The sequence below is a fragment of the Pituophis catenifer genome, unplaced genomic scaffold, assembly GCF_029215685.1.
Source record: "Pituophis catenifer annectens isolate HBS135680 unplaced genomic scaffold, rPitCat1.0.hap2 SCAF_4, whole genome shotgun sequence".
NCBI lineage: Eukaryota > Metazoa > Chordata > Lepidosauria > Squamata > Colubridae > Pituophis > Pituophis catenifer.
The window spans coordinates 127981795-128002656 of NW_027256884.1; the positions used below are offsets into that span (position 1 = coordinate 127981795).

The 20862-nt window shown below is 44.7% G+C and overlaps 1 protein-coding gene across 3 annotated transcripts in view; it reads left to right on the forward strand.

Annotated features, from left to right (window-relative positions):
• UVRAG (UV radiation resistance associated) overlaps positions 1-20862 on the forward strand; it is a 94083-nt gene that overhangs the window by 44046 nt on the left and 29175 nt on the right. For all 3 annotated transcript variants that reach the window (XM_070942989.1, XM_070942991.1, XM_070942990.1), the window contains 5 exons: positions 4807-4933; positions 9270-9354; positions 11037-11124; positions 13461-13521; positions 15898-16063. In XM_070942989.1, coding sequence (XP_070799090.1) covers positions 4807-4933; positions 9270-9354; positions 11037-11124; positions 13461-13521; positions 15898-16063 — 527 coding nt within the window. The remainder of the gene's footprint in view (positions 1-4806; positions 4934-9269; positions 9355-11036; positions 11125-13460; positions 13522-15897; positions 16064-20862) is intronic.

Genomic DNA, 20862 nt, shown 5'->3' on the forward strand with positions numbered 1-20862 from the left:
GACAGCACATCTGTCAGAAACACGTACTAATTTATTATTTCAGTTTAGCCAAGCACCAAGAATTTTGATCCCATGACCGTGGGCGATGCCGCAACGGGTCATAAGTGTGTTAAAAATACCCATAAGTCGCTTTCTCGGGCGCTGTTGCAACTTCAAACGGTCCCTAAAACGAACGGTTGTAAGTCAAGGACTACCTGTCTCAAGTTTATAAAGCCATGGTTCACAAAAGACAGACGAGATAGAGAGGACTGGTGGCCACATGCCGAGCCCTTTGACCCAAGGAGTCAAGATTTTTTAATTTTTTTTTAATTTTTTTTAATTTGATTTATATGCCGCCCTTCTCGGGAGACTCAGGGCGGCTTACAATGCGCTCAGCAATAGCCTTCATACTTTTGTATATTTTATACAAAGTCAGCTTATTGCCCCCACAAACTGGGTCCTCATTTCACCTACCTTAGAAAGGATGGAAGGCTGAGTCAACCTTGAGCCTTGGAGAGATTCGAACCTGCAGTAATTGCAGGCAGCTGTTCTTAATAACAGGGTGCTTTAGACCACTGTACTACCAAGGCCCTTAAAATTTTAACTTTTATATGGTATGTTATTTTAATTCTCGGCTGTTCACCGCCCTGAGTCCCTTCGGGGAGAAGGGCGGGATATAAATTTAATAAATGAAATAAATAAATAAATAAATAAATAGAATAATAACTTTATTGTCACTTTGAATGTACACTAATCGGCATACATTAAAATGAAATTTTGTTGCATACAGCTACTAACTGAAGCTACTAAGTTAAGTTACTAACTTAAACAATTGCAGTGATCCACTTTTTCTTTTTTTTTATTAATTTAATTTATATGCCGCCCTTCTCCGGAGACTCAGGGCGGCTTACAAATGCGTTAAGCAATAGCCTTCATACTTTTGTATATTTATACAAAGTCAGCTTATTGCCCCCACAAACCGGGTCCTCAATTTACCCACCTTAGAAAGGATGGAAGGCTGAGTCAACCTTGAGCCTTGGCGAGATTCGAACTTGTAGTAATTGCAGGCAGCTGTTCTTAATAACAGGGGGCTTTAGACCACTGTACTACCAAGATTTGAATTGGATTTTCTGCAGCTTTTGTCAGCCCTGAGAAGAAAGGAAAACTTGAACTCCTCCGTGATGCAGGTTGACAATGATGAAGAGTTTTTGGCGTCGCTCCACTCGCTCTCCCCTAGCTAGCCAGAGGATTACACAGTTGTTTGCAAGCCTTTCCCAGCATTCGCTAATCTTTCTAGGACATCATCGGTGTCTCGTTCAAGAGACAGCATCCAAACCTCCTTGTCAGGTTGGCCGTCGGCCTAGAAACGGGACCGCCGCTGCTATTCTTCCCTTGAAAGACCGTAATAAAACGAACACGCAAACAACCCAACCGAAAACGTTGCGTTTAGTTACCGCTTTCAGGAACACTTTGCAACGTGCAGAGTTGAGCATCTTCGCCTAATTGGATCCGCATGGCTCGCACCCTTGATGGAAGTTCTGGAAGCTGTTAAAAGTCCTGGCTATTCTCCCAGGTTTGGGGGCAAGGATGATGGTTGGAAACCCCCCCACCCCCCACCCCCTTGGATGGTGGTTTTTTTGAGGGGATTTTCTATGTTTGCTTTCAAGCCACTTACAATTTCTTTTTCGGTTTTCTTGTTTTTATTTCTTTCCCGATTGCAAGCCACCCAGAGTCAATGGAAGTCAGGAGAGCTATAAATTCAACAAATAAGTTAAAAAAAAACCACCAATAATAATAATTTGAGAGCTGCTTGTCACGGAAATGTGCTCGGCATTTGTCTTTCTGCAAAGTAATTAAAAAGACAGAGCGGTAGTTTATTTCGGGGGGAGGGGGTGGAGTGGGGGGAAGCGTGCTTTGCAAAACTTGCTTTTTTCCCCCTTCTAAAATGAAAATAGTAGCATGGGTGTCCATTGTGAGTGATTTTGCATTAAAGATTGCCGGTGTGATGCCGTGAGTTTCCAGACTGCAAATGTATATAGCGCAATATTTTTAGATGTCAGGGTTGTGTGCAGTGGTGAAATCCAATTTTTTTTTACTACGGGTTCTGTGGGCATGGCTTGGTGGGATTGACAGGGGAAGGATACTGCAAAATCTCCATTCCCTGCCCACTCCAGGGGAAGGATACTGCAAAATCCTCATTCCCTCCCCACTCCTGGGGGAAGGATATTGCAAAATCTCCATTCCCACCCCACTCGGGGACCAGCCAGAGGTGGTATTTGCCAGTTCTCCAGACTGCTCAAAATTTCCGCTACCGGTTCTCCAGAACCTGTCAGAACCTGCTGGATTTCACCTCTGGTTGTGTGTCACATGGTAAATCTTCGGTTATGTTATTGCAGACATTTGGTTACCCATCTAGGTGACATCATCAGTGCTAGAAGGGAGTGGGGTTTGCTCTCTGTTTACATACAAATATTTATATATCTTGAATGGTTGGCAGGCATTTGACAAGTTAAGCGTAATTCTCAAAAACAACCTCCCCCTAGGCTTGAAGAGAAAACTTTTCAATCAGTGTGTGCTACCTGCACTAACCTATGACAGTGAAACATGGACACTAACCTCACAATTGTTACAAAAGCTACGAGTGGCGCAAAGAGCCACGGAAAGATACATGCTGGGCATCACAAGACAAGATAGAAAGTCCTGCACGTGGATTAGAGAACAAACAAACAAAAATAAACAATGTCATCCAAAGGGTAAAAAAAAATTGAAATTGAAACAGGCTGGTCGCATAGCAAGAAGAACTGAGGGCAGGTGGACCAAGGCAGTCGTAGAATGGATCCCTTAATAGAATAACAGAGTTGGCAGGGACCTTGGAGATCTTCTAGTCCAACCCCCTATTTAGGCAGGAAGCCCTACACCACTTCGGACAAATGATTATCCGACCTCTTCTTAAAAATGTCCAGTGTTGAAGCATTCACAACTTCTGGAGGCAAGTTGTTCCAGGGATTAATTGTTCTGACTATCAGGAAATTTCTCCTTAGTTCTATATTGCTTCTCTCCTTGATTAGTTTCCATCCTTTGCTTCTTCTCCTGCCTTCAGGTGCTTTGGAGAAGAGCTTGACTCCCTCTTCTTTGGGGCAGCCCCTGAGATATTGGAAGACTGCTATCATGTCTCCCCTATCCTTCTTTTCATTAAACTAGACATACCCAGTTCCTGCAACCGTTCCTCATGTTTTAGCCTCCAGTCCCCTAATCCTCTTTGTTGCTCTTCTCTGCACTTTTTCTAGAATCTCCACATCTTTTTTACACCCTGGTGACCAAAACTGCATGCAGGATTCCAAGTAATTCCTTGATAAAAAGCATCCGTGAAAGAGACCTAAAACAAGATGAAGTGACAACATCAGCAAGTATTAGCAAGCAGCCCCAATTGGCAAAAGAAAGCTCAGGATTTTAGTGGTTGGAAACAGGTGGCAGAGGCCTTCATCCTGCAGTGCATAGACAATGGCTTGAATATAAACAAGAGAGTGAACCCTACTTCCTTCTAGCACTGAAAATGCTGCCAGGTAGGGTAATGAAATGCCTGCAAGAAAGCAACCAAGCTCAGAGAGCATCAAGGATCCCACGGTCTTCCTCCTCCTCCTCTTCGCAAATCCATCCCCATCCTTACAGAGAAGGGGTGGGGGGTCAAAGCTATTTTCCAAAGCACCCGAAGGCCAGGCAAGGAACAATGGATGGAAACTGATCAAGGAGAGATTCAACCTGTACTACCAAGAGCCTTGGTAGTACAGTGGTCTAAAGCACCCTGTTATTAAGACCAGCCGCCTGCAATTACTGCAGGTTCGAATCTCGCCAGGCTCAAGGTTGACTCAGCCTTCCATCCTTTCTAAGATAGGTAAATTGAGAACCCAGTTTGTGGGGGCAATAAGCTGACTTTGTATAAATATACAAAAGGATGAAGGCTATTGCTTAGCGCATTGTAAGCCGCCCTGAGTCTCCAGAGAAGGGCAGCATATAAATCAAATAAAAAAAAAAACACCTCGAAATGAGGAGGAATTTTCTGATATTTAGAACACTGGCAATAGCAATAAGACCTATATACCGCATCACAGTGCTTTACAGCCCTCTCTAAGCGGGTTACAGAGTCAGCCTCTTGCCCCCACCCCCACCCCCCTCAACAATCTGGATCCTCACCTCAGAAGGACAGGAGGCTGAGTCAACCTTGAGCCTGGTGAGATTTGAACTGCCAGACTGCTGGCAACCGGGAGTCAGCAGAAGTAGCCTGCAATACTGCATTCGAAGCACTGCGCCCCCACAGCTCAATCAACCAACGGAACAGAAGTTGCCTTCAGGAGTTGTGGGAGCTTCATCACTGGAGGCTTTTAAGAAGAGACTGGACTGACATCTGTCAGAAATAGGATAGGGTCTCCTGCTTGAGCATGGGATTGGATTAGGGGTCTCCAATCCTGGCAACTTTAAGACTTGTGGACTTCAACTCCCAGAATTCTGGGAGTTAAAGTTCACAAGCCTTAAAGTTGCCAAGGTTGGAGGCCCCTAGATTAGATGACCTACGAGGTCCCTTCTGTTATTCTGTAACTCCTGTAACTTCTAGCACTGATGATGTTACCTAGTTGGGTAATGAAACGTCTGCAAGAAAATAACCAAGGACCCCACAGTTCAACTCCGAATTACAAATATTCTCTTCAATTGGTACCTCTTCCGAGATGGCTATAATCTTTATTTTCCACTGAAATATATAATATTCACAGGTTGTTTCTCCCAGAAGTGTCTACATATATTCTGAGCAATCCTTTGTTTTTGTTTTTATAGAAAAAGGAGAGTGAGTGTTTACAGTTGAAGATTCTGGTGCTTCAGAATGAGCTAGAGAGGCAGAAAAGAGCCCTAGGACGGGAAGTAGCTTTACTGCATAAGGAACAAACCGCACTACTTGAAAGAGGTGAGTGCGAATGATACTAGTCTTATTGTGTCCCCCCCTAACGACCAAGAATGAAGAGTTATTTCAGAGCAGGTTGCTCCTAAAAAAAATATTATTTGGCAATCTCTGGTTGCTTGTTACTGGCGTCCTTATGTTTTCGGTGTCTTGCTCAGATGGTAGCCAGACATCTTTCATAGTGATACTGTAGGTCAGGAGTGTCCAATCTTGGCAACTTTAAGACTTGTGGATTTCAACTCCCAGAATTCTGGGAGTTGAAGTCCGCAAGGCTGGCTAGGAAATTCTGGGAGTTGAAGTCCATATGGCTGACTGGGGAATTCTGGGAGTTGAAGTCCATATGGCTGACTGGGGAATTCTGGGAGTTGAAGTCTACAAGGCTGACTGGGGAATTCTGGGAGTTGAAGTCCATATGGCTGACTGGGGAATTCTGGGAGTTGAAGTCCACAAGGCTGACTGGGGAATTCTGGGAGTTGAAGTCCACATGGCTGACTGGGGAATTCTGGGAGTTGAAGTCCACAAGGCTGGCTAGGAAATTCTGGGAGTTGAAGTCCATATGGCTGACTGGGGAATTCTGGGAGTTGAAGTCCGCAAGGCTGGCTAGGAAATTCTGGGGTTGAAGTCCATATGGCTGGTTGAGGAATTCTGGGATTTGAAGTCCACAAGGCTGACTGGGGAATTCTGGGAGTTGAAGTCTACAAGGCTGACTGGGGAATTCTGGGAGTTGAAGTCCATATGGCTGGTTGAGGAATTCTGGGAGTTGAAGTCCACAAGGCTGACTGGGGAATTCTGGGAGTTGAAGTCCATATGGCTGGTTGAGGAATTCTGGGAGTTGAAGTCCACAAGGCTGACTGGGGAATTCTGGGAGTTGAAGTCCATATGGCTGGTTGAGGAATTCTGGGAGTTGAAGTCCACAAGGCTGACTGGGGAATTCTGGGAGTTGAAGTCCAGAAGTCTTAACGTTGCCCTGCTGTAGGTCGTGAGTGATCAGATTAGAAGTTTCCTCCCTCAAACCACCATGGTGGTTCAGAGTTCCCAACGCCTTAATCCCAGATCTTCTCCTAATATCTCCCGTTGCTTTATGAAGTCTGAAAAAGACAGACAAAACTACAGTTTCTAGAGTAAAATGCTTGTACAGGTAGCATTTGATTTAACAACTATCTGTTTAGTGACCATTCAAAGTTACAACGGTATTGGAAAGAGTGACTTGTGACCAGTCCTCGCATTTATGATTGTGGGGGCGTTGCAACATGCCCACAGTGACATGATCAAAATTTGTGCATTTAACACAATGATCACCGTGGGCCAGTTTAGTGGTTAAACAATCTAGTGGTTAAGGCACCAAGCTGGAAACTAGGAAACTGAGTTCTAGTGTTGCCTTAACTATGAAAGCCAGCTGGGTGACTTTGGGCCAGTCCAGCACACCTCACAATGTTGTGGTTGTTGTGGGGAAAATAGAAGGTGTGTTAGATATGTTTGGTGCCTTAAGTTATTGGTAAAAATAAAAGAAGCGGGATATAAAAAGAATAAATAAAATTTGTGATTTTTCCCAGCCAACTTCAGATAAGCAAAATAAATAAGGAGAGCCGGATTGTCTTAACCACATGATTCAAATATTGGAAAAAAAACAGTGGCAAAATTGGGCACGCCCCACTTAACAACCGCTTTGCTTAGTAACATAAATTCTGGTTCCAATTGTGGCCATAAATTGAGGACTAGCCGTAATGAGTGAAACACCAGCAAATAGCAAAATCCTGCGTTCACGGCTAGACCCTTCTTTAAAATTAACCCTAGAAATGACATGCTTGTCCTCAATTTTAAACAGAGCAGAGAACAGTATGGGACAAAATCTGGGGAAAAAAAGATATAAAAATAGCTCTTAAAACCCGAGCAAAGCCCATTCCTTTGCCAAACAAAGCTGCCTCAGAGGTTGACAGATGACACAGTCATCGGTCGTTGCGTATCAAATGTAGAGTTATTCTTTGAAGGCTCTTGGCCATCTCTTATGTGTGAAAAGTTCACCGTTTTTTGACGTTTTGAAATATTCCAAGTCCTGAGAATAAAGCCAAGAAGAACATATATACGCCCTTAATATCAGCCCCAAATCATGTTAACAACTTTTTGAGATTTCACGCCAGAATGTGAACAGGGAATCCCAGAGCACGTGAATGATATTTTCAAGAGCAGAAAATACCGCAAGTAGCTCTTGTTAAAAATTCCCTAAAATGTCCAGTTTAGTTGAAACAAGAAAAAAAAAACTCTCCATATCTTACTTTGTGAGTGAAAGAGACTAATTTAATATTCTTTAAATGAACTCTGCTCTGGCTTACCGGATATAGGACCCAAGAGTCATATTCCAAAGGTTAATAAATAATAAACATTCTTTTTTAATCAGCTTGCTTCTTCAATGAAATGACTTAACTGCTTTCACAACCTCTTGTTGATTTCTTCAAAAGCTCTAAACCAGTGTTTCTCAACCTTGGTAGCTTGAAGATGGGTGGACTTCAACTTCCAGAATCCCCCAGCCAGCAGCGCTGGCTGGGGGATTCTGGAAGTTGAAGTCCACCCATCTTCAAGCTTCCAAGGTTGAGAAACATTGCTCTAAGCAGATGTGGGGCTGAAGAAGCAGCAATAGAAATTGGACTATGTGGTCCAAAGAACAAATGCTGAAATTGAATAAACTACCAAGGAATAGTTAAAACTTCACTTCCAACTGAATTGATCCAGTTGAATTGATCCACATTTAGTTACCAGTACAAGGCACTGAAAAAAGTGATTGTTTTTCACACATTGTAACATCCTCATGGTCATATGATCAACGCTGGGCGGTTGGTTCATATTTATGACCGTTGCAAGGTCCCGGGGTCATATGACCCCGTTTTGCGACCTTCTGACGAGCAAAATCAGCGGGCAATCCAAATTCATTTAACAACCGTGTTGCTAACTTAACAAATGCAATGATTCCATTTAACAACTGGGGCAAAAAAAGTCCTACGATGGGGTAAAACTCACTCAACAAATGTTTCACTTAGCAACATTAATGTTGGGCTCGGTTGTGGTCGTAACTCGAGAATTACCTGTAATTGGGTCACTCTGCAGCGTTGATGCTAGATCCTGAGGTTCAAATCCTTGCTCAACAACATTGCTATACTGTCTCTTAACTTCTCAAGTTGTTTTATGGATTTGATTTCTATAGGCCCTGCACCTCAACAAGCGACTCTGGGTAGCGTACGTCATATGCCACCCAACAACCAAGTACCAATAATGGAGAATATTTGTAGCTCAGGGTTGAAATGAAGGAGTCCTTGGTGTTCTCTGAACTTGGTTGTTTTCCTTGCAGATGTTTCATTACCCAACTAGGGAACATCATCAGTGTTAGGTAAAGGTTCCCCTTGCACATATGTGCTAGTCGTTCCCGACTCTAGGGGGCGGTGCTCCTCTCCGTTTCAAAGCCGAAGAGCCAGCGCTGTCCGGCGACGTCTCCGTGGTCATGTGGCCGGCATGACTCAACGCCAAAGGCGCACGAAACGCTGTTACCTTCCCACCAAAGGTCCCTATTTTTCTACTTGCATTTTTTACCTGCTTTCGAACTGCTAGGTTGACAGAAGCTGGAACAAGCAACCGGAGCTCACCCCATTACGCAGCACTAGGGATTCGAACCGCTGAACTGCCGACCTTTCGATCGGCAAGCTCAGCGTCTTAGCCGCTGAGCCACCGCGTCCCTCTTCGTCAGTGTTAGGGGTAGACTAATGAAACGTCTGCAAGAAATCAACCAAGCTCAGAGAGCACCAAGGACCCGTCAGAAACGAAGCAATTAAGACAGTACAAAATAAATATTTTACTGTGGATGTTAATACAGCCAGGAAACAGGCCTTAACACTGGGGTCCCTAATCCTCAGTCAGTAGACCAGTACTGGTGGCCCGCTGGGAACAGGACCGTGCAAGAGGCGGGAAAGCGTGCAAAAAAAAAAATGTGACAAAACATTTGTGCATTTGCGAGATTAGGTTGAACGGGGGAAACCATCCTCAACCTCCCTGCTTCGACCGCCAAGTGTTGATCACTCGGGGTCCCAGACCTGATTGTACAAGCGAGCTTTCACAGCCTTGCAAAAGACCAACAGGGTTGGGGGTCATCTTGATTATCTGAAGGGAGAATATTCTAGAACGGAGATGAGGAACCATGGCCCATTTATGACTTGTGGACTTCAACTCCCAGAATTCCTGAGCCAGCGGTTTAACTAATTAAACTAATTAACTAATTAAAACTTGTTGCTTAATTGCCAGTCTTCACAACCGAAGACTAACCTTAGCTATTTTCTTCTCCCTAAAATGATTTTGGTAGGAAAAGAGTTTGAAGAAGAACATTCAAAGCTCCTCTCAGATAAGGAACCTCTGCAAGAATTAAGGAAGGAATGCACTGCCAAGAGGTAAAAAGCCCCCTTGAAACCGATTGCAACGGGGCAGGGAGATTTGCATATATTTCGCTTCTTCATATACTAACAACAAACATATATCCTAAAGGAAAACCAAACACGACTGTCTTTTGGAAGGACAGATACTGAAGCTGAAAACTCAAATACTTTGGCCGCTAAATGGGTTCTGCTGTTGGGAAAGGGGGGAAGGGAAAAGGAGAAGGGGAGGGCAGAGGACGGGATGGTTAGAAAGATAAAGTTAGTTAGATAAACTTATTAGTTGCTATGAGAATTAGGTGTCCATCATTTTGCTGAACACCTATTACTGTTTATCCCTTTTAGTTTTTTTTCTTTGCTATTTTTTACTTTTCATTTTCTACTTTTACTTCCCCTTTTTATTGGCTGTACACTTTAGTATTATTATTTAAGATTTAATCTTCAATTCGATTCATAGTCTGAGATTGGTAAAAACAGTTCAAGTCCTAACCAAGGACCTAAGAGCTATTAAGCAGCGTCTTAAGTATATAGGCAGTTCCGAGTCGGATTTTTTATTTTTATTTTTATTTTTTTTGCAAAGTCAGGATATTCAGGAGTAGTAAGTTCAGGATTTCCATGTATCTAGGCAGCTCTTTGGGTATTGCTCCAAGGGTTCCTATGACTATTGGTACAATCAGTGATTTCTTCTTCCACCATCGCTCAGTTTCAATTTGCAAATTGCGATCTATATATCTCTATCTATCTATCTATCTATCTATCTATCTATCTATCTATCTATCTATCTATCTATCTATCTGTTGTATATATTATTATACATGTTATTATTTATTCTGTTGTTTTGCAAGCATACTGAATGCTTCTGGACCAGAGACAAACTTCTTTTGTGTCTAATCACACTTGGTCAAATAAACAAAGTAAATAGATAGTGTTATTGATGCAGTGGACGTGGGTTTGGGTTTGGACTCAGGGAGATAGTGGAGGACGGGGGGGGGCTGGTGTGCTGTGGTCTTTGGGGGGGTCATGGGAATTTGGGCACGACTTTTCAACTGAAGACAATTGCCAACAATAACAACATATACAGTTAGCGGGTAATTCTCTTAGATAAGGCCTGCAACACCTACTGAGCTGAGTTGAAGGGGAAGTGTGGCCCAGGATCTTAAGAAATACCCATTTAGTACTAAAAATTGTAAATTGAACATCCTGAATTACAAATTAAAATATTGGAATCCCTCATTAATGGCGAAGGAAGGCATTTAGACAGAAATAGTGACCGATTGTTGCGTTTCTCATTTTCCCGTGAAGTTTTCTTCTGTGCTGCACAATACTTTTTTTTTCAAGAGCTCCTCACAATTTCCAGAAATTAACACTCTTTGCTACCCTTAGTTGGACATTCCTCATTAGGCATCCCTTCCGCCCAGATAAATTCATCTGTGGAGTTTCTTGCGAGAACGAGATCCTAAGTCAAAACTTCCCAAGCCATCATTTTTTCTCCTCTAATAGCCGTGTCAGCGCATTACACAGGAAATGTACCCTTCTGAAAGTTACCCATTTTAGCCAGCTACACCGGATATTGAAAGTTAACAGTACTGCTTCTCTCTCAATGGGGCAGAAATAATAATGTCTCAGAATAACAGCTGTGTTGACAGCTCCTTCAGGAAGTCGTCATTGCCTAATTGGCCAGTTTTTGTCTCCTTCCCTAGAGAGCAGTTCTTGAAGACCAACGCTCAGCTGACCATCAGACGTAGGCAATTGCTCTCTGAGCTTTCCTGTATTTATCCTATTGATACGGTGAGTGACGGATTTTTCTAAGAAGGGCATTTTCGGGAGGTTAGTTAAGTGTCCGGCTTTTATGTTGGAGGAAAGTCTGAACTTCAGTTATCCTAAGCATTAACTATCCGTGATGCACGAGCTGCACTGGCTCCTGGTGGTCTTCCAGGTGCGCTTCAAGGTTTTGGTTACCACCTTTAAAGCGCTCCATGGCTTAGGACCTGGTTATTTAGGGGACCGCATGCTACCGCCAATAGCCTCCCACCGGCCGGTACGCTCCCATAGAGAGGGACTCCTCCGGGTGCCGTCGGCCAAACAATGCCGACTGGCGGCCCCCACGGGGAGAGCCTTATCTGTGGGGGCACCTACTATCTGGAACGAGCTCCCCCCGGAGATACGGAGGATCCCGGATCTGCGCACCTTCCGCCGCGCTTTAAAGACCTTATTTTATTTCACCAGGTGGGCCTGGCCTAATCTTCTCCCTCTTTTATAAAAGATTTTTAATTTTTAAATATCTTTTAGTATTTTATATATTCAATTTTAAAATTGGTTTGAAATAGTCTGGGGTTTTAATTTGTCTGGGCCAAAATTATTTAATTTGATTTTAATTCTACTTTTAAATTTTGTATGTATGTGTTTTTATCTTGTGGCTGTGCACCGCCCTGAGTCCTTCGGGAGGAGGGCGGTATAGAAATCAAATAAAATGAAATGAAAATGAAATGAAATGATGAACAAAAATGACCTTAGCTCAAGCAGCCTAGAGTTCTTGAGTTGGAATATAAGGTTTTGCATCCCTAATACTATGTTTTCCCGAAAATAAGACCCTGTCTTATATTTTTTTGAACCCCGAAATAAGTGCTTGGCCTTATTTTCAGGGAGGTCTTATTATTTTGGGCGAGTGGAGCAAGTTGTGGCTCCTCTTGCCATCTTATCTGATTTCCAGCTCTGTCTCCCTAACCCTAACCAGAGGAAATGGCGGGGACCAGCTGCGCCTGCGGCTAAATATTTTTGGGGAGAGCTTATTTTTTTGGGGGGGGGTTTATTTTAGCACATGCGTTCTCAAAAGCCCGATTGGGCTTATTATCCGAGGAGGTCTTATTTTCAGGGAAACACGGTATTTCCAGAGTCAGTTCATGGGGTCTTAAATTCAGAGGGGTGATAGGGCTGGGAGAAGCCAGTACAGGTAGTCCTCAATTTACAATCACGCTTGAGGCCGCAATTTCCATTGCTAAGCGAGACTGTTGTTAAAATGCGTTTCACCCCATTTTACGACCTTTCTCGCCACCGTTGTTAAGTGCATTATTCCAGTTGTTAGGTTAATAACACGGTTGTGAAGTGAATCTGGCTTCCCCATTGACTTTGCTTGTTAGAAGGTCGCAAAAAGGGATCATGTGACCCTAGGACACTGTGAAAGTCATAAATAGGAGTCAGCTGCCAAGCGTCCGGATTTTAATCACGTAACCATGGGGATGCTGCAGCGCTTGTAAGTGTGAAAAACGGTCATAGGCCCCTTTTTTCATTGCCATTGTAACTATGAACGATCACTAAATGAATAGTTGTAAGTCGAGGATTGCCTGCAGTTTCTCCCATTGTATTTATTGAAATAATTGAGGTTGGGGGAAGGGATCAGCTAGCACTTGACAGTCAGGTACTATTTAAAGTGGAAGGGGCAGCATATAAATGTAATAAATTTTAGATGGGTGGATGGATGATAGATGGATGAATGGGTGAGTGGGTGGGTGGAGAGAGGTGAGGAGGGAGTGAGGGAGAGAGAGAGAGATGGGTGGGATGGCTCAGTGGTTAAAGATGCTGAGCTTTTCAACTGGAAAGCTCACAGCCCGGATTCGAAACCCAAACTCAGAGGTGGGCGGCACATGAATTAACAACCGGTTCGCCCAGAACCAAAAATGTGAGCAAGTGCCAAGGCAGGTAGGCGGTTCAGACCGGTTCGCCTGAACCGGTCTGAACCGGCAGCAGCCCACCACTGCCCGAACTCCATGCAACGGGTGAGTTCCCGTCCCTTGCTCCAGCTCCTGCCCATCTAGCACTTCAAAAGCATGCAAAGGCAAGTAGATAAATAGGTACCACTTCGGTGGGAAGGTCACAGCGTTCTGTGTGCTTCGGCATATAGCCACGCTGTCCACATGGCCATGGAAATTATCTTCAGACAACGCTGGCTCCCTTGGCATCGTCCCCTAGAGTCAGACACAACTGGACAGGGGAAACCTTTACATACATACATACATGTATATATATATTTGTATGTCCAGTATGTATGTTAGCTTGCTGTCAGAATCAGGAGTTTATCAACAAACGTGGCCCTGATACAACCTCACTTTCTGCTGTTCAATCCACAGAATGATCAAGAGGATTATCTTATTTGTGGAGTGAAGTTGCCCAATTCTGAAAACTTTCAAGGTAACTGGGCATTTTACCTGCTCATTTTGTTATCTCATTTTGTGCAACATGCCAATGGAACAGAAACCCTTCCCCCAGCCCCCCATCAGTTGTGTTAAAAATGTGTTTTTTGTTGTTGTTGAGACAAAAAAAATATTGCTGGCTGGGGAATTCTGGGAGTTGAAAATCCACACCTCTTCATGTTGAGAAACACCGTGTTAGGAAATGATTATTACCTACCTTGTTGGGTTGGCAATATATAAACCCTCAATATAGCTTTAAGACTGCTGTATTGCATGTCCTGATTCGTTAGCTCTGTAGCCAATCTTAAGAGGGAGCTAGAAACATGGTTTGTTTCTCTTTGCTATTCTTGCTCTCTGATATCTCTGTATGCTATTGTTTGCAAATTCAGAAGAACTGTTTATTGTGAATGACTACGACAACTGGTAAGAAGACTTTGTTATTGGATTATCCCTGGACTGTCGTTTTGCTATCTCCTGCTTTATATGTGTATGACCTGGACTGTTTATTGGACCGTGCCTTACTATTTCCTGAAAGTAAACACAACTCAGTGCATCTGTGTGTTGGCTGTGTTTATTCGTAACTACTCTCAGTCGCTTTCATGTGCACACCCTTGCTACTCAAGGGTTACTCTGCAAATTCTTTAACAGACCGCGCGAGAAAATTGCGAAGCTTGGAGTAGATTCAGTCCTTGAACAGTATCCTTGAGGCATTTTACTCCTATTTTTAAGCCATATTGCCCAAACATAGAAGAAACCTGCAAAACAACTGCATGATCCTAGCTTTATATAGAATGTTTTATGAATTGGACTTGAGCAAAACGAGACGATAAAGCTGAGGGAAAGGAAGCCATCTCGATATCCCTCAACAGCTGGATGTTTTTTTTAAGGCCGCTATTTGATAGTGCCTGTGAGGCTGTTAACATTTTTACAAACTCATCAGTTGTCCCACAGTATGGTTAAAAATTTTGGGGAGGAAAATAAAATAAGATTGCATTGACAGAGAGTTGCTTTCATCTTTTTATTTTGGGGAGGGGAAGGATTAAAGGAAGGAGGCTATGGAAAACACAGATTTGAACCACAGAGTTCACCCATAAAATCAAAGGTCTTTGAACTAACGAAATAGATTTTTTTCCTACCCTCCCCTCTTTCCCTAAATCTTTTTTTTTTTAATCGAATATCTCTTTTCATAAGGTTTCCTGTGTTGTCTCTTGTTGCCAAAACCTTGGCACAAATTTATACAAATAAAAAATTGTGATGTCTTTTAAGGTTTGCCTCAGAAAATGTATTTTTTTTTTCTATACAGAAAACTTAGACGCATAGACGATAAGTTAGTTCCTCCACTAACATCCTTCTGTCTTTCATTTAAATCTGAGTTTTCTGTATAAGAAAAAAAAGAAAAAAGAAAAGGTGGAAGAAGGAAGAGAATGAACAGGACGTAAAGATGAAGGAGGTTGTGAGCTAGCGGGGACTGTGGCCTGGTAGGGATTGCTGTTTTGGCCATGAATGATGGCTTCCCTGGACAAGAGAGATTTTGGGAAAGGTGCTACACAAAACAGCTAACTTTGAGTGAAATTAAAAGCAGTGCAGGGCATGAAAATTGCCATTTGCAATCCTTTTATTCAGCTCAAATTCTTTGTTATTGAAGCACTCTGTTTTGGTATCTGTATCTCAATTATTTAAAGTATTGTAAGCCGCCCTGAGTCTCCAGAGAAGGGCGGCATATAAATCAAATTAAAAAAAAAAAAAAAAAATTAAGCCAGTTTGGTGTAGTGATGAATGCATCCGACTAGAAACCAGGAGACTGGGAGTTCTAGTCCTGATTTAGGCATGAAAGCCATGTGGGTGACCTTGGGATGATCACTAGGAGCCTATGAGTTCAAATCCCACTTTAGGCATGAAAGTGGGCTAGGTGACCTGGGATTGGCCACTAGGAGACAGTGAGTTCTAGTCCCACCTTCGACATGAAAGCCAGCTGGGTGACCTTGGGCCGATCGCTAAGAGACTGTGAGTTCTAGTCCTAATTTAGGCATGTAAGCTGGCTGGGTGACTTTAAGCTGATCACTAGGAGACTGTGAGTTCTAGTCCCGCCCAGGGCATGAAAGACAGTTGGCTGACTTTTGGCCAGTCGCTTCCTCTCAGCCCTAGGAAGCAAGCAATGGCAAACAGCTTCCAAAATCTTGCCTGGAAAACTGCAAGGATTTGTCCAGGCAGTCTGACCGGACTCAGCTCTGACTCGAAGGCCCACAGATACAATCTAAATCCCTCAATTAAAAACGAATCCAAAAATCTGGACAGCACAACAGTGGGATTGCTCTTAAAGCTTGAATTGGTCAGCTGGACTCAACAGCGTGCTCTTGTTTGCTCTTCTTCGCAGCAAAGGATGATGGGAGCATTGCCGTCGCTCTGGGCTATACGGCTCACCTGGTCTCCATGATTTCCTACTTCTTGCAAGTACCACTCAGGTATCCAATCATTCACAAGGGCTCCCGGTCGGCAATCAAAGATAACATTAATGACAAACTGACCGAGAAAGAAAGAGAGTAAGTATTTTTTAAAAAAACTCTTTTGAAGGGTCAGGTGGGGACAGTACATACTTAATCAAAGGGTAATTATTATTTTTTTTGCATAAAGGTAGTCCCTTGACCTATATAGAATAGAATATAGAATAGAACAGACCTTGGAGGCAGTGGTGAAATTAAAAAATTTCCCCTACCGGTTCTGTGGCTTGTTGGGGGGGAGGTCATGTGACTGGGTGGGCATGGCCAACTCGACATCACTCACATTGAGGGGCTCCTCACCGGACCCTCCCCTCCCAGCCACTCCTTGTCGCAAATGGCAGGAAAATGGGGAGGGGGATATTCCTGCCTACCATCCTTCCCTCAGTCTGTGCCGAGATTGAGGAATGGATGACAGGCAGGAAAATCCCCTTCCCCATTTTCCTGCCTTTCACGAAAACGGCTCCATTCCAACTGCTCCCCCTTAAAGGGACTACCTTAAAGGGACAGGCTGCAGCAGCTCATTTGTGAATGGAGGGAGAAAAATTAGCATTCTCTCTGCTGCATTTAACATTGAATTCTGTGGAATATTGAGCGGCCGGAAGAGGTGAGTGGCGACCGGCTGGGCGTGAGTGGGGCCAACGAGGGGTGATTACTACCGGTTCGATGAACCAATGCCAATAATCCCTAGCAGTTCGCCCGAACCGGTCCGAACCAGTTGGATTTCACCCCTGCTTTGAGGTCTTCTACTCCAACCCTCTGCTCAGGCAGGAAACCCTAGACCCATGATGGCGAACCTATGGCACGTGTGCCACAGGTGGCACGCGGAGGCATATTAGTGGGCACGCCAGCTCAGCTCTGGGGCGTATGCGCGCGCCAGTCAGCTGATTTTCGGGCCTTCTGGGCTCACCAGAAGTAGGGAAACAGGCTGTTTCCTGCCTCTGGAGGGCCTGGGGGCGGGGTGGGGAAGGCCCGTTTTTCTTTCTTACCTGGCTCCAGATCCTCTCTGTGTATCTGGGAAGGGCGAAAACAGCCTTTCCCACTCCCTTGGAGGCCCTACGGAGGCTGAAAGGGCCCATTTCCCGACTGACGTTTTTTCCTGTCCCCAGCCTCCAGAGACTCCTAGAGAGGCTCCTAGAGAGGCTCCTAGAGACTCCTAGAGAGGTTCTGGAGGCTGGGGACAGCAAAAAATGTCACTTCCTGTCCCATCGGGAGTTGGGAAATGGGCCCTTTCAGCCTCCGTAGGGCCTCCAAGGGAGTGGGAAAGGCTGTTTTCGCCCTTCCCAGATACACAGAGAGGATCTGGAACCAGGTAAGAAAGAAAAACGGGCCTACCAGGCCATCATGTGCCAGGAGCGGAGGCAGAAGGAGGTTGCGCACGCATGCGCGTGGGCACGTGCGTGCGCGACCCTCCCCCGCCCCCCCCTCTCCTGGCACGCGATTGCAAAAAGCTTAGCCATCACTGCCCTAGACCATTTCAGACAAAAATGGTTGGAGATGGGACAGAGTTCGAGAAGGACAACCATCACTGCAGCCTTCCACCAATCTGGGCTTTATAGCTGAATGACTAAATGGAAGCCTCTCCTCAGGGTTCAAGACACACGAAAGCCCACTTGGGAGTTTGCAAAAAAACAAACAAACACACACCACCACCTAAAAGACACTCAGACTGCAAGGAACAAACTCCAAGCGGGCCTTCATGTGCTTTGCACAGAGTTTCTTCCTCGGTCTAAATGGCTTCGGGTTAAGTTCAGTGAAAAAAAAATTCAGTGGGAATCCAAGTCTTCCCTTAATTAGGATGATGAAATCTCTTGTGTGTTTGGCCGCGGTAGAGGCATTCCCACAGTAGTTCCGAATTTTTCTTGGGACGAGAATTGTAAGCTGCAGCGGAGCTGCTCAGATATTATATATCACAGCAAAACTAACATCTCCGTGGCCCACTTAACCCCAGAGTGTAAAACTGTTCCCTAATCTAAACAGTGACTCACGTAACTGATCAGGAATTAGAGTGGTTTGCAAGCGAATCCAGATTTGGAGTTTAGGTCAGTCTAACCTTAGCGACCTCCTGAGTATGACGCATGTCAGCTAACTCCGCTCTCTCATAAACTTGAAATTAATACCCATTCTTTCTCGGTCTTCATAATTAGGCCAATTGACCCAAATTCAAGAATTGCCATTGATCTGATTTGAGTGTCTGTCAGTAGTTAGCCTTCCTTTAGAGCTAAAGGCTTCATTTTTGTGGCAGGGGTCTTAACCTAGTGTTGGTCTAAGACAGGGGTATCAAACTGGATTTCTTCAAGGGCCGGATCAGCATTGTAGTTCTCCGCGGGCTGGGAGGGGGCGGGAGGGGAGATGGGACAGTTCCCTCCTGCAGCACCCTGCCAGCCAAAACCAAGAGCCTTGGTAGTACAGTGGTCTAAAGCACCCTGTTATTAAGACCAGCTGCCTGCAATTACTGCAGGTTCGAATCTCGCCAGGCTCAAGGTTGACTCAGCCTTCCATCCTTTCTAAGGTAGGTAAATTGAGGACCCAGTTTGTGGGGGCAATAAGCTGTATAAATATACAAAAAGGTTGAAGGCTATTGCTTAGCGCATTGTAAGCGCCCTGAGTCTCCGGAGAAGGGCGGCATATAAATCAATTTTTTTAAAAAAAAAAAACAGGTCGAGGGGGTCCGCGCACAGCCCCCCTTGCAGGGATGGGCCTCAAAAATTTTAGCAAGGGGTTCTCTGCCTGGTTGCTGGGTGGGTGTTGCCATGGTGGGCGTGGCCTAGTCGGCCTCCTGCACTTTTTTTTTGCCCTCCCTGGGCTCTGGAGGCTCTCCTCAAGCCTCTGGGATGGCAAAAACGGCCTCCCCAGGCTCCAGAGCACCTCTGGAGTTTCCGGCCTTCCCGAACTTCCGGTAGTCCTTTTTTTCGCCCTCCCCGAGCCTCCGCACACACCCTGCGCTTACCTGCATCCAAAACGGGCCGCGTGGGGACTCCGGGGAGGGGAGGGGTGGGCGGGGCCAGACAGGAGTGGGATTTGGGGGTTCTCTGAACTGCACAGAATCTTAGCCAGAGGTTCTCCCAAATCCCCAACAGCCCACCCCTGCCCCCGTGCCTCCTTTTCTCCCTCCATGGCTTCCTGCAGCACTCTGGCAGCCAAAAACGGGCTGCGTGCGGTCCATTTTCGGGCCCGTTTTGGGGTCTGTTTTCGGCCAGCAGAGTGTTGCAGGAGGCCATAAAGGGTAAAAAACCGAGGCGTAGGGGGGCTGCACGCGGCCTGTTTTAGCCGCCAGAGGCAACGGGGGCCTTTGATATTTCCAGGCTGGTCCCGCGGGACAGATTTTTTTTTTTTTTTTTTAATTTGATTTATATGCCGCCCTTCTCCGAAGACTCAGGGCGGCTTACAATGCGCTAAGCAATAGCCTTCATCCTTTTGTATATATTTATACAAAGTCAGCTTATTGCCCCCACAAACTGGGTCCTCATTTTACCTACCTTAGAAAGGATGGAAGGCTGAGTCAACCTTGAGCCTTGGCGAGATTCGAACCCTGCAGTAATTGCAGGCAGCTGGTCTTAATAACCAGCTTAATAACAGGGTGCCTTAGACCACTGTGCTACCAAGGCTCTTATTAAGCACCCCACCCCCTGGTCTAAGAAAATCCCATGGCAAAACCATTTTAACTTATCCAGGAGTACCTTCTCCCTTTCGCTTGATCGATTTATCAAACTTTTATGCCACCTGTCTGGCCAGACGCGATTCCAGGCGACTTAACAGCTTGTTGATAGTTTTGGTAGCTTGTTTTGTTAGTGGTACTTAATTCCCCAAGAAGACCCCTTGAGCTAAAGCGCCTGCAGCTCAGTTGCATTCCCCACCCCCCCCACCCTCCATTGAAGGCAACGGCAACTTAACCATGTTGGCTTACAGGCCAGAAGCAAAGCTCCGAGGCCTTGTGAAACTTCCAACAGTGTCGAAGCCACAGGAAATACAAGCCCTTTGGGAGCAGGTACAGAAGTCTATAAACAGTAGTCAGGAAAACATGCTTTATTCTTGGTTGTTGGTTTTTTTTTTTAAGAGGAGAATTAAAACCCCTTCAGGTTTCTGCAAGTAGCACGTTCGGCAAGTGATTGCCAAGACCTCCTTGAGTGAAACGAAGTTTACCGTCTTGTTCTCATATAGGATGGTAAAACAGCTGCTTCTGATTTGCCCCCATCTATAAGCTGCTTTGTACAAGTGTCCCAAAATGTTTTCAGCAGGAATATTCACTAGATATAGTGTTTATTTATTTTATTTATTTATTTATTTATTGGTTCGATTTATATGCCGCCCTTCTCCGGAGACTCAGGGCGGCTTACAATGCGTTAAGCAATAGCCTTCATACTTTTGTATATACCTGCTTAGTAGGGCTTTTGGCCTCCCCCGTAAGCGGTGTTCTTTTTTATACAAAGTCAGCTTATTGCCCCCATAAACTGGGTCCTCATTTTACCTACCTTGGAAGGATGGAAAGCTGAGTCAACCTTGAGCCTGGTGAGATTTGAACTTGCAGTAATTGCAGGCAGCTGGTATTACTTAACAGTGCTTTAGTCTGCTACGCCACCAAGGCTCTTGTGTTAAAAAATCTGTAGAGATTCTCCATCTCCAGCCCTCTGGAATGACCTGTCTCCTGAGATACGCACGATATCAGACCTCCGGACTTTTCGTCGGGCCCTGAAAACACACTTATTCCATCTAGCCGGGCTGGCTTGATCCCATCCTCTCAGTTTTAATTGATTCGGTTTTAATTGGGTTCTTTTAAATTATTTGGGCCAAAATTATTTAATTGTTTTTAAATTGTTTTTAAATTTTGTATACTATGTTTTATT